The sequence below is a fragment of the Osmia bicornis genome, chromosome 8, assembly GCF_907164935.1.
Source record: "Osmia bicornis bicornis chromosome 8, iOsmBic2.1, whole genome shotgun sequence".
In the NCBI taxonomy this organism is placed as follows: Eukaryota; Metazoa; Arthropoda; class Insecta; order Hymenoptera; family Megachilidae; genus Osmia; species Osmia bicornis.
In genome coordinates, this window is record NC_060223.1 from 8,928,620 (window position 1) to 8,942,282 (window position 13,663).

At 44.0% G+C, this 13,663-nt stretch overlaps 1 protein-coding gene across 6 annotated transcripts in view; it reads left to right on the top strand.

Moving 5' to 3' along the window:
* Window positions 1-13,663, top strand: part of LOC114873733 — a 61,551-nt gene that overhangs the window by 32,040 nt on the left and 15,848 nt on the right. For all 6 annotated transcript variants that reach the window (XM_029182368.2, XM_029182374.2, XM_029182375.2 and 3 more), the window contains 2 exons: window positions 9,063-9,248; window positions 9,669-9,980. In XM_029182368.2, coding sequence (XP_029038201.1) covers window positions 9,786-9,980 — 195 coding nt within the window. In that variant the 5' untranslated portion in view covers window positions 9,063-9,248; window positions 9,669-9,785. The remainder of the gene's footprint in view (window positions 1-9,062; window positions 9,249-9,668; window positions 9,981-13,663) is intronic.

Sequence of the window (13,663 nt, forward strand, 5' to 3'; positions counted from 1 at the left end):
AAGTGTCTCGATGATCGGTCTAGATTTGTTGGAGAAAAAAATATTTTTTTAAATGATTCACTCCATGCCAGAATAAATCGAAAGTTCTTGTACCACTTTGCGATCTGTTGCTTCATTTTTGAAAAAGGAGCAATTGAAAATTAAATGCTCGACTTCCGGAGTGGTATACTTGTACCACCGGATGACTGAGCGATCAGCTGACGCGTACGATCAAAGAAGCTCGCGCTCACACTCGGATACATACGCACAGAGTAGGTAATACCAAACGCTAAGAGGTCATTCACTTTTGGCCCTTCTCGTAGCGCAACAAACGCTAGTGTAGATAATTTCTTATTGTTCGATAGCGTTCCCTGTGTGTGGGTACAGGTATGCGCGACCACGTGTTCAGCTATTCGCTATGCCTCCATAGGGTTAAACCGGACACCCCGGAAGTGGAATATCAAATTTTGAATAAGTCGAGTAACCGAGGAAACTTTTAAGGTGTACAATCTTCCACAGACGCCTCTCTGTCTACGCGTGTTTCAGAGTGATTCGAAATGATTATTAAGATATGCACTAGCGTATCGTGCGACTAGAAGAGATCAACGATAGCCTAGAACGAAACGAGTAGCTCCGTTCTGAAGCCGTTCCACGAGCTTCTGGATTGTTCTTCAAGATCGTTTCGCACGCGAGCGTGTGTTCTTGCGTTTTCATGTTTCACTCGGCACGTAGCTTCCGGTGGATGCGTTCTCCAGTTTATCAGCCAACTAGTTGCACGACCTCGTCGTCGAATTTTCTTTCGTCCACGAGATCCGACAGCTTTTCCTCGCCGCGTTCTCCGTCGACTTTCGTGCTCGAGAAATTCCCAAGGATCCGTGCGTTTTTCTGAAAAACTGTGTCGCTTCGGGTACGATCGGTCGGCCGAAGTTCCACGCTAAAGGTTATCAATACTGTTACGTATTTCTCGGCCAGTGGGGAGCTGCACGATAAGGCCTACTTGTAAAATTCCGATCTTTTCGAAAATATACACAATACCCGTTCCCCACGGAAATTTTCAATTTTCTCTTTTTGCCCGTTATCTCGCGATAAAAATTATTAACAAAGCACTCCGGTTCCCAAATGGGATCGATTTTAATCTACTCGTTTTGATTAAGTAAATTAATCAAATGGAACAAATGAAAAAAAAAAAAGGAGAACGAGGTTGGGTCAAAGGGTTGAAAAGGAGTTAAAACAACGATTTCTGGTCTCTTTCGTGGGAACAGGGTTGGACGAATGGAATTTCAGAAGGTTCTTCGGTTTTATCCACGAACGTCTTATCGTTCGCTAGTCGCACGAGCCTCCGTTTTCTCCACTGCCTCTTATCGTCGATTCGTGACGCATTACGTTGCATCTTCGACCCGCCCGCCAAACAACCCCCACTCGCTCGATTTCGTAAAATCGTTCTCATTTGAAGAAGATACACCAACTGGGAATATTGTTATTCTCCGTTAGCGCGTAACAAGAAAAGGCTGATAGGTCGTTCTGATCGTTTTAGAAATCCCCGATCACTATTCAAGGGTTGATTAACTCCAAACATCCTACGTGACTCGGTGTAAATGAAATGGAAGAAGAATAGCTTAGAGAAGTCAGATTGAACCTCGAAGATGCACGTATAGAGCGTTGCATCGCAACGGGCGGATTGCATCGGTGCACATTGCATCGCGTCGCGTCGCATCGGTTCGCAAGAAAGACGGTGGGAGGGGTGGTGGTTGGCGAATGTTCGCTCGGGAGGGGAGGTAGTCGGCCTAAGAAGGGGCTGTTGAAGGGGAGGAAAAAGGGATATGGAGGAGGGATAGAGTCGGTGGATGGTAGGAAGGAAAAGGAAGGCAGCGTCGGCGGCTGCGATGGCGGCTCGTCGTGCAGGGGGTGGGCGAGACGGGGGAGGCAAGAAGAGACACACGACGGTTTCGTGGCATTTGTAGCATTGTAGGTCGTTGAGTTTTATAACGTGACTCCTTAATTTCCGCGACTGGCGTTCGTCGCGGCCGCGAAAATCCTCTTTGCGATCGTCTTACCAATCCTCCTCCGGTTGCTCTCTTATCGTTCCTCGTTACCGTTCCCTCCTTAAGGGGATATTCTCATTTGCAAGCGAGAAAACTGTTTTCTTTCTTTTTCTCTTCTTACACGGTTATAGGATTGTTTAACGTTTCCGTATTAACACGATTATGTTCAGTGGTGGAAGGAAGGTTTTCTAAATGGCCGATCATTGAAAAATGGAAGATCCCTTAAGCAGCGATGAAGCGTTTACGAAGACGCGACTGGTACCCTTAACGGGCCTGGCAACTCTTTTTCCTCTCATTTTTCCCCCGGAGTCTCCTTCGTTTTTCCACGGTCTCTGACTGGATCGCGGGACGGGACCGGGACAAAGGCATCGTCTCGTGGTCGACCCTTGGAAACGAGACTTCACGCGGTAATTGCATGCTGATGTGTATGTGTGTGTGTGTGCTGTTGTTTTTTTATTTCTGCGGTTACACCGCACGGTTCACTCGAAGGTGCTCTAGTTGAAGTCGGTTCGTTCCCTTGAACGTGTTCTAATACCATGCTTCAACCGTGTCACGGTGGTTGGCTGGTTGTTGAAAACAACCTGCAACAACGGAGCGATCCAATACACCGACGAAGGAAACAATCGCTTTTGCCAGGTGAACGTTGCCTTTTTGTCGCGTGTCTGGAACAGGTGGCAATCATCGGCTGATTATGCGTAGGCATGCTAGCTCGAACGAGTTTTTACGCTGCAATTTTGAGGGTCGTCGGAAATATAAAGGATTCTCGCAAAGCGTTAATTACTAGGATGATAGTTTCAAGGGATTCTCCGTGATCGAGGTACACGCCGCATAGTGTCTTCGTTTCTTCGAGAACTTCCGGTAGCAAGCCGCATCCCGAACGTGACCAACGAGCTCCTCTCCTCGTTTCCTTTCCCTTTTAACCGGGTATCGTTTTCTCGTTGTTTTCGAGGGTGAACGCCGCCCCGGGAGGAAGTTGCGGCCCTCAGGTAACTTGACCGCGCTTCACCTTCCGATACGTGACTAGCGAGTCAATTTGAAAGCGAACTTTATTTATTCATGTATCATGTGAAATGTAGTCTATATCGATACCTTCGCGACACATATTCGCTCTTTCGATCGATACGATTGCTAGGATAGTAATAAATAAGATTCGCAACCTAAGAACAAGAGAGTTTGTCTCTTAAAGGACAGTTTTACAAGGAGCCCGACTTCCAACCGTGCTAACAACTCCGTTTTGTTTGTTGTTCCTTTCGCAATTCTTTTTACACGTTTTCCGTCCTCAAAGTGAGTATTTTTCAAGGATACTTTGAAGATTCTCGTTTAAAAAAGCGTGTCAGCTGTTCGAGTTAACAAGCTTTTCCTTTCCCTTTCCCTTTCTCGGACCTGGTTTTGGTTACTCTAACGCGATCACAAACCCGAGTGATTCCTGCGCGTTGTAGCACGCAATTGGCGAGTGCGGAAACGACTCTGCGCGCGTAATTATGCTCCTCTTTGATGTTCGTGTTCGTTGCGCGCCGCTCGCGAATACAATGGAGATAAAAAAAAAAAAGAAAAAAGGAAAAATAGTGGGGGAGAAAATAGAGAGGAAAACGGTGTTCCGTGTGGTGACGAGCAAAAGGGAAGCCCGCGTTTGAGTTTACGCCCGTTTCTTTTTTCTTCTCTCCCTTTCTCTCTTTTTTATTTTCGAAAAGACGAAGTTACGTTTTCCCGCTGTTCGCATTAAAAGCAACCGAGTTTACGCTTTCGTCTCGTCCCCTGCTCCCTCTGTCTCGCTTCTTTTTTCAACCACCAAAAATATTCATATAGTAAAGCAAAAAGCTTGCCCTTTTTCAAGCTTATCTTCCCTTTTTTCCTTCTCTCTCTCTATCTCCCTTTCGCTACTAAAAAGTTTATGAGCGTCCCGTGAAAATCTCGTTTTTATATAACAGGTAATTTCGAGAATTTACTTTCCCCGATGGACCGTGTACTCTGCGCTCACCTATTTATTTTCTTTTTCTTTTCTTGTTTCCTTTTTTCATCTAGAATTTTTAAGCCACGGTGCTTCGAAAAAAAACTTTCCAGGATATATGTTATACTTTGGGGGTGGTGGATATTAAACAGGAACTTTCGTAAATGAGAAATGTTACTCGTTTTTCTTTTTGTCGTAAAAGTTGTGCGTTAATATTAGTGGCAAATTAGTATTACTAAACTTTTCGCGGGTTCGATATAAAGAGAGCGTCGAGTTAGAGAAATTTAAATTGCAGTAGAAATCTCTGCGAAGGGTGAAAATCAACTGCGTTCGATGTAGTTTTCCAAACAGGGCGAAAAATAATTCCGCTCACGTAGATGTACACCTGTAAACATCGTCGACACCAGTGATTTCGATACCCCGTGGACGGGTTAGGTAGATGCACGGTGATTTTCAATTTTCCACGCGTTCGCGCGTTTATTTTCCCTTTACGAGTTCAACGATTTCGTCGCCACTTGTTGTGCCTGCGTATACCAGCATGGAAATCAATAGAATCTGCGATTTCACGTATCTGGCAACACGCGTGTACGCCTGTGTGCTGATCTTGCAACGAGGAATCTCCTCTTCACCAATTATCCGTCTTTCCCTGTTTTTCCATGAAAATACCAATTGAAAGAGAGTGAGAGAGAGAGAATCGTTGGTGCGATGTGGCACGTGCGTGCAGGAGGAAAAGCAAGCGAGCGTGTATACGCCCCCCTCGTGTGCACGAGCGAGAATCAGCGAGAGGGAAGGAGAGGACAGTTTTATCTTAGAAGCGATAAAGCCACTATCATCGTGGCTCTGGTTTGCGCGGCCCGTGTGTCGCGTTCCATGGTAAAAGTCCCTAGGAAACTCGGTCAGACCAAAGTATTTGTTGACTCGAGGATTTATGAACAATTTTCTTCTTCTTCAAAAAAAAATTGAAGATAATTTCTTTTCCTTATTTCTTGGAAATGTAACGTTTCAATGCTTCGCGGAAGCTACGCTCTTTCTTTTCTACATCGATCGATCAAGAAATATTTTATTATTAAAAGTATTCTAAAAATGGCATCGATGAATTTCTCGATGTTACCACAAACTTTCAATTTAAAAAAAAGAAAAAAGAAAAATCGCAATATCTGCGAAGCGTAATAAAACGTGGTATGCCTGTAATGTAAAAGTCCATTTAAAGCGTTAATCAGAGCAAGCAGATTCTATCAGAAATTTTTCCACTTCATTCCAGTTTGATCAGATCGCAGTCTAGTCGAATTTTCTTGAAAATCATCTGTTCGATGTTTTCATCGATCAAGCAGTCTCGAAGAATGCTTTTTGATCGTAGGCAGGATAAATTGAGACGGATGCACCGTGGAAGGTTGGATGAAACGGAAGGTCGAGTGCAAAGCCGTTTGTTTCGTTTGAAGAAAATAAACGGACCAAGCGCGGAGCAGAGGCGAACGTTCTCGTTTCGCGTATCTCCGTCTTCTCGTGGCAGTAACTCGCGACCGCGGAACCGTTATGCCCAACTATCGTTGCACGTATATGCAAGAGGATCTTCTTCTTCTTCTTCTTCTTCTTTTCGCCTGGTAGCAGAGAAGGGAAGCGAGATCACGATAGAAAAGGTAGCGTGGAAACGGGGAGGTACGCGCTTGGGAACTCGATGAAAAGGGCATCGAACCTGTCACGCTCAAAGAACTCCCCAGCTCGTACTGGAAATTTTCTCCGGAAGATTTCAAGTTAGTTTTCGTTGGGAAAACGGGCGCGATCGAGCGATAACCGTGACAGTAATACGCCACGTGTTGATTTCAATATCAAACACGTAGAAACGCAGACATTTTTGATGCGTTCCACCGATGCGTTTCGGAGCCGCTCGGTTTTATTCTCCTCTCTTCTGGAAAGTAGCTCCAATTCACAAGGATGGATGTTTTTATCGTGAATCGTGTTTGCGTTTGATCTTTCTTGACCTTCCGATGGTTCTTTCGAAAGAAAAAGGTCGTTTTTATCGGAGGAATCCTCGCGATATCTCCGCCAACACCGTCCGCATACTTTCAGCGTTTGCTTTTAGGTAGTTGGCGTTTCTTTTTTATCGGCGAACGCGAATTCCCGCCAAACTTTGCCCCGAAATTATTCGCAGTTGTTCCACAGTTAATTGCACAGTCTTGAGAAGTTTCATGGCTTCCCGTCTGCTGAAGTTTCAGCTTCGAACGATTGTCGTTGGCCTGCAGCTATTCAAAAGTATCCCAGAGTTATTTTCAATTGTTGCTCGCCAACTTTCCAAGGGATTCTTCTATTTTTTTTTCCCCTCCCTCTTCTAATATAGATCCAGCAACCCTTTGGTCCAGCCATTTAAAGGTTAATTAAACCGATTTTTACTCCGATCCATTTATCTCAACTTTCTTTTTTTTTCGCCTTCCACTTTTTCATCCCTTTCGAAACGAAAGTTTGGAGATTTTTCTTGTCGAAGAAGATAGCGAAGAAGCGTTTGCAAATTTCTTCCTCCGGAAACTTCGCCATTGATCACCCGCTGGTGTACACTTTTCCACCTTATGGCGTCGAACTTCGAGCTTCAAACTTCATTGTACTTTTGAAAAACACCATCGTGAACTCTTTACTGTTATCTCGAGCCTCGTCCTCTTTCCTATTTATTATTGATAATTCGCCAATTATCGCACAGTTCGTAAATCAGCCTAAGGGGGTGGCAAACGGACGCGTTTACGCACGGTTCGCGTGTTTTTACGATTACACGCTAGTAAAAAGCTTGGATCACCTGAATTGTAACAGTATTTTCTATCCTCTCGACGAAGCCACTCGGCTACGCGGCAACGAACGATTCGTTCGACGGAATAATCGAAGGAAAAAAAGGAAAGGAAGAAAGCTGGTTGAATTCACGAGTGGCTCGTTGAAACGTTTGAAAGTTCGAGGAACGATCGCGAATTAATCTTTCGATTAATTTCTAGGGCTCGTAACCCGTGAACGAGATAACACCGTCGAACTTTCAATTTAAAAAAAAAAAAAGAGAAATTCCTGTCGACGCTCTGAGAAACTTTGACGATCCCTTCCTTGTATTAATTTTCATATCTGCTTTAACAAGAAGTTTCAAATTAATGCGCCACCTTGATACGTACGTATTCCGGGAACAGAATTTAAAAGGAGAAACGACTTTGTATCCGAGGAAGGTTTTCAATCGTTTCTTTATTAATACACAGAGAGCCGAACGGTTTTTAAAGGAACTATAATTAAAAACGAGCTTCTTCTATTTTCTTTAATTTCTTCCCGGCGTTCCGTGCTCTCTTCTTTTAATTTGGGTTTTCAGTTTTAATTACTCCTGCGAGAGGGTGGCTCTTGTTCTTTCTCAGTATCTCATGAATAGAAATTTACTAAAATTATACCTTCGACGGGGGATGAAAGCTTCATCCCTGCTAGACTTTGCGAGAACGAATGCTTCAAACGTTAAATATATCCTCTTATTAAAAAAGAAAAGAAAAGTAACGGTGATTTTCTCTGATTACAGAACGTTATTTGTCTTTTCAGACGGAATTGGCATTTACAATTTTCACGACTCGAGCGCGATCAGTTTCTGATTATCTTATCGTATCGTCCGTTTGATGTCCGCGGAAGAAAGGAATGCGATTGTGATCGATCGAGCGTTCCGTTGGCGGAAGGTTTAACCCGATTTCCCAATTTGATCCGGATTTCCAAAAGGTCACGGTGCTTCGTCAGTCGGGCATTTTCTCAACGGGGAAAGGTATACTCTAATCCGATTCGTAAACACGATAGAAAGTATCCCGGGGAATGTAGGCTACCGTGCGGGCACGTGCTTTTGCCTACAATGTGCTTGCCTCTTCGTAAGTACAGAGACCTGAATACCTGGCTGACTCGAAAATGTTTGACATCCGGTTATCTCGTGTGTAAAACGACCTTTCGACGTACCACCGACGTTTTATCTTCTTCCAAAGTTAAAAAAAGGGAACGGAAGTGAGAAACACGTAGGAAAGAACAATGGATAGAAAAATTAAGGCATTCCTTCTCGGACTTTCCAATTTTTATTCCTTTCCTTGTTGTACGTGTCTCTTAATATTTATGGAACGACTAATTAAAGTTCAGAGTAAAACGAAACGTATCGGTATTAATTGGTACAAGCTGGCAATTAAAGACACGAGATCAGGAAACGGCGTTAACACGAACCTTAGACGATTTTCATCCCTGTCTTCAGCGTTTTCCGATAAACACGGAATTTATCGATTCCCACGATCTACGGAATTTTAAAACCGCAGTCGAGATGGTTTTAGATATTGTCCTCCATTCTTAGCTGGGAACGTTGACCAATTCGACTGTCGCGATTAAAAATTATCCCTTCGTTCGGAAACGTTATTTTTCCCTTCATTTGTTAAACGAGACAAACGTGATTACGATTTGTAACATCACGGCCCGCGTTTGTCGCCCTTTGTTAAAAACTTGACGAGGTCATAATCGAGAAATCGGGTTGAAATTCGCGGAATCAACTTTCCGATTTCATCCTTAATGGAACTTCATCAGCGGTTTGCCGGACTGATGAAAGCTGAACGTCGATATTCGACTTTCACGATTTTTACAAAGACAGAAGCCCGATAATTATGCTAATAGATACAAGCGGATCGCGTTAATCGTTTCCAGATAATGCAATGAGAGCTTCTTTTTCCATCGAGTTTGCTCGGAAACTTTCTTTCCTTTCCCTCTGCCCGAGGAAAGAATCCTAGGCATTCTTTCAAACCGATCCTGTCCTTCTCGGCTTCGTCCCCCCGACTGAAGTTGAAACAAGTAAGAAAAGATTTCATTATTCGACGAGTGGGTTCTTCTCTTCGTTCTGCTTTCTATCTTAATTAGTCGTTATAAAATGTTTGATTGCTTTCACGTTTCCTTCAACTCATAAGAATTTCATCCTTAACGTTTCCTATACTCGATGAAAACTCGTCAGACCCGTTAACCCTTTTTCTATCGTTTCTTTCTAATCTTCTAAGAATAATTAATAAAATATCGAAGGAAAATTGGAATAGATGTGTTTCTATTGAAATAACCGAGTGTTCTGTATGGTGTTACAGGGAAAAGTAAGCAAACGGACGCACCCGTTAAGGGAAGAGTAATTCAGTCGCGGTTTCGAGCTGATTCACGCGTAAATGCTTGGAATATCTTGGAAGTGAAGAGGGTTCATTCGTTGGAACGAGGGCCCGGGTCGGTTTGACATCGAGAACGAGCACGGCAACAGGCTTCGCAACCACCGTCACGTGGTAAGAAGCTTTCGCAGATTTTTCTCTTCAAATTTTCATCGGTCTCCCGAGAAACGGGAGCAACGGTTCAAACGTTCCGGAAGAGGTTCGAACAAAGTGTGTCTAACAGGAAGCGTAAATTACCATGGTTCGAAACGATCGTAATTTCAAAACGCAATTTCAACTGGATGAATGGCTAAGCTGAAGTATAATTGATTAGTCTGGTGTATCGTGGGAACGCGGGAACTGTTACCGTACGAATTGAATCGCAAACGATACGTCGACGGTACTTTTTTTTTCGAGATACCGTATACTATCGCGAGTAATTAAGATAGTTTCCTGTTAAGATACATTTTCTTGATTAAGTAAAATAATTTGGAACCTACGCTCGATGCACCCATCAAGATCCTAAAGGTTGTTAACAGAAAACTAACGTTTCAGAGGCGGGCGGGCGTGCGGAAGGAAGGAAGGAAGGAAGGAAGGAAGGAAGGAAGAAGGCGATTAGGGATCAGGTTTGAAGCAGAGGGTACGGATCTTGTGGCTGTGCCAGGTCCGCGCATGCTTCAGCAACGAGGCAGTTCAGTAACGACACCACCCGCGACGTCATCGTCCAACATGTTTCCCCAACAGTATTGTCTACGATGGAAGTACCATCACAGCAACCTACAGACCATGTTCTCACAGCTGCTCGAGCGGCAGGCTTATTGCGACGTCACCCTGGCCTGCGAGGGCAAGACTCTCCGAGCGCACAAGGTAAACAGAATATAAACAGCACAGACACACACGCGTACAGAAAATGTATAAGCTCTTTCAGGGAGATGAAAGAGGGTGTTGCTCGTCGCCACGTGTCTCTTCGTTTCGCGATGAAACTTTAACGAGCAATCCTCCTGCTGAGCGTGACAAATTCAATCATGGATTCTCCTCAAACTCCTCCCAAAGTCAATTTCCATCGATCGTTGTCCTTTTGTTCGGTTTCCATCACAATAGGTCGCGATTAAATCCTTTGTTTCTGTTTCGAAATCGTTCGACCAGCAAAGCTGATTAAATTCGAGACCCGAAGTTTTATCGTAAGACGATTCCTCGGAGTTAGACCTTTGAGTATTAGGTGAAAAAAAACATAGAGTTACTCTTACAACTACTTTATATTTTTATTGCAGCAAAGAGGATGCTTGTGTACCGTCATCTTTGCGACATCTTATCTGTGCAACAAGTTTTCGAGCATCGAACCGGTAGCAAAATGTTGCTTTTCTACCATTGAATAGGAACGACTCACTATCCGCCCTTTAATAGCGACCGCGTTTCACTCGATAGTCGTCTATTCGCTTTAAAATCCCTTTCTCTCGTGTACGCTCGGTTTCTATACGCTATTTTGCGTTTGAACATTTTTTTACAGCCGCTTGTTCGTTCATTCCGCGTCGTTTAACGCGTTACAGACGCATTGTATTATCGACCAGCACCCCGTGCCACTCCATTTTCACTTTCTGCAGATCGAACGTATACCTTTACGCGCTTTTCTACGACCAGAATATCTGCCCTCCTTTCGCTATGTAAGATACTTCGATTTCATTTACGCGATTCTTCTATTTCAACTATGCGCATATTAGGTTGTTGCATATCGAATGACTGATTTCGAAACATGGAAAGTCTGACACGATTTGATACATAACCGAAAGAAATATACGCCTTAACTTTTTATATACATATAACAAATAGAGAAATGATATTTCAGTAATTAAACTTCATCCCCTGATGAAAAGGAAAAAAAAAGAAAGTAGACGACAACTCGTACGACGAAGGCAATCTCGTTCAGTCTCCATTGACTCGGACGTTCCTCCCTCTTTCTTCCCCTCTGTATATATATATATATATATATTTGTTTTTTACCTCCCCTTTCGTACACGTGTCTCTGTATCGGTCCGCGGGCGGCCAGTGCCGTTCAACCACCCCTTTTCTCTCTCTGTAGGTACGTTTTTCTGCGTGCCCACCCCTCGGTGGCCGCGATGCCGCGCCGGGCGGAGAATTTCCTCGATTCGTCTTATTGCAAGTCGTGCAAGAGGCGGGAAAAAGAGGAACGAACCGAGCGAGATAACCGAGTCGAATTCAAAGAAAGATAGAGAGAGACAGAGATAAGAAATTGGAGAGGGGTGTAGACCACCCTCGCCCCAGCCCCGGGGAACATAAAACTTAACAAACGATCAATTTTCTGTTCTTTGTTTCTTACCAGCCTGGAACTACGGTATTTCGCCACTCTCTTCCCAACCCCTGCTTCGTACTTCACCGTCGAACCCCCAACCCTCACCTTATCCTACCCGATTCCACCCTTTCTTTTTTCTTGTTAAGAACCAGTCTACCGATACTGTCCCTTTTCTTTGTCTTTATTTCTTTCGAGACTCGCTCGACTCCTAGATAATATCTGCTCCAAGTGTGATCAAAATTTTATTATTTGTGGAACGATGAAATTTTAATTGCAATTTTAATTTTAAGTGTAACGTGAAAAATTGCAAATTTTGACAACACCAAAAATTCTAATAGACATTCTATGATTTTCAGCAGAAATTGGATTGAGAAGAAAAAAAATTAAGAAAATATTAAAAGGTCCGACACTTTCGTTCTCTCCTTGCTGTTCACTTTACCCTCTCACTTTCCCTGGTAATCTCGCTATCTTCTTCTTCTTTTCTTCCCTTCCAACCCGGTATCCTACGGAGAGCGGGGGTTGTTTCAACCCCCTCTATCTCTCCGGTCTCGCCCGCTACCCCTCCATATTTCCCTTTTTTGTATCTCTGTCTCGGTTGTGCGTCGAAACGAGCCGCGCAGAGGAGAGAGGCACTCTATCAAAGTAGAGTACGTTTGGCTTGGTTTATTTTTTACTTTGGGAGGGGTCCAAATTGTAAAATCAATACTTCCTCCTAAATTTAGAATGCCGCCACCAACGGCAACGACGCCGACGCGCGCGGGGCGGCCTTTTTCCTTCTTTCCTTTCGGCCTCTGCAACGGTGGTGGCGCGCGTCGCGACGCCAGCCCTGATCGCGTCATCGCGCTTCGGGACAAAAGTCGTGTGCCGCGACCGGTTCAAGGGGTTACACCGGTTACACGCGACAAGAACACTCGTCGACCGGAAGCTTTTTCTCTCGGTTCTCTATCCAATTACTTATCAGAATACTTGTAGCAATAGTATAATAATGTTTTCGCTGGTGCAACGGTACCGGTACTCTTTCAAGTACTTACGCGTCTCTCGATTGAAATGAACGCACAAGTGCGAGAGGTCAAAACACGAATGCATTTGAAGGCTTCTGGCGTTAAACAAACATGTTCGTCATGCCGTCAAACTGGTTTCAACTGTCTCGTTGATCCCATCGCTACTCACCGGGGTCAGAAATTACAGACAGCTGTTACCTTATCCCCTGCCACCTGTATCCAGGTGTGCCAATGATCGTAGATGCGATCGCTCTACGAATGCAGGAAAATTGAAACAATTTTTTTTTCCTTTATTTCTATGCTTCGTTGAACGAAGGTTAACACAATAGTCGGAATTAGGGGCGCGTAGAAGGGTAACATCGAAACGGTCGAAATCGGCTCCCTTCGATCGTATCCCGGCTTCACCGATGTTGCGGTTTGTTTTATAATACCGTTCCTCTCTTGTACGGGTTAAATATCGATTGACGTTCGATATGTAACGTTTTGCTCGTGGCATCCGAAGTCGTCTTTTTCGGTAGCTAAACCGATTTCGAACACCGGGAACGCTGATCTCTGATGCAGACAGCTGAATCTCGTTTTTCTTTTTTGTCATCGAATGAATAGACTCGGTATATTTTCGTGTTTCGAGCAGACAGATAAACGCGAACTGTTACAAAATTAAAGTATCAACGAGCCTTTGTTCGATTCGCCTTCTTTCGAATCGGTAGACACGTTCGGTGTAACCATCCGTCGTTCGAAGAAGCGCGATAAGACGGACAAATGAACTTTAACGTCCGTGAAAATCCGCTTAACTCTCGCTGCATTCGTTGACGGAGTCGTCGATAAATATTCACGTCGGATTGGATCGACGTTAAATTAGAAGTTGTCGAGCGAAACTGGATCGTCAAATACTTCGTTAACGCGTCACTCATACATACCTGAGTGACGCTTGAATTTCCATCGGAGTTCGTTGTCCATATTGTAAGGAATTGCACGGAGATTCTATATTTTATAAGCTGCAAATCTGTGCCTTTGTTTTCGAGATATCAACGATCGAAAATTGGGTATTCCACTCCCGGTAGCCGCAGTTCCTACAGGAGGAAGTTGAACCGACAACCGAAAGGCACGTTGCCCTAGGCCCTCGTTTACATAAACTCGCACACGTACCAAATTTTACCCATTTTTCGGCGCTTTACAACTTTCCTTCTTTACAACTTTCTGTATTATATATATTATTCGCATTGTCATCGAAGGAAAACATG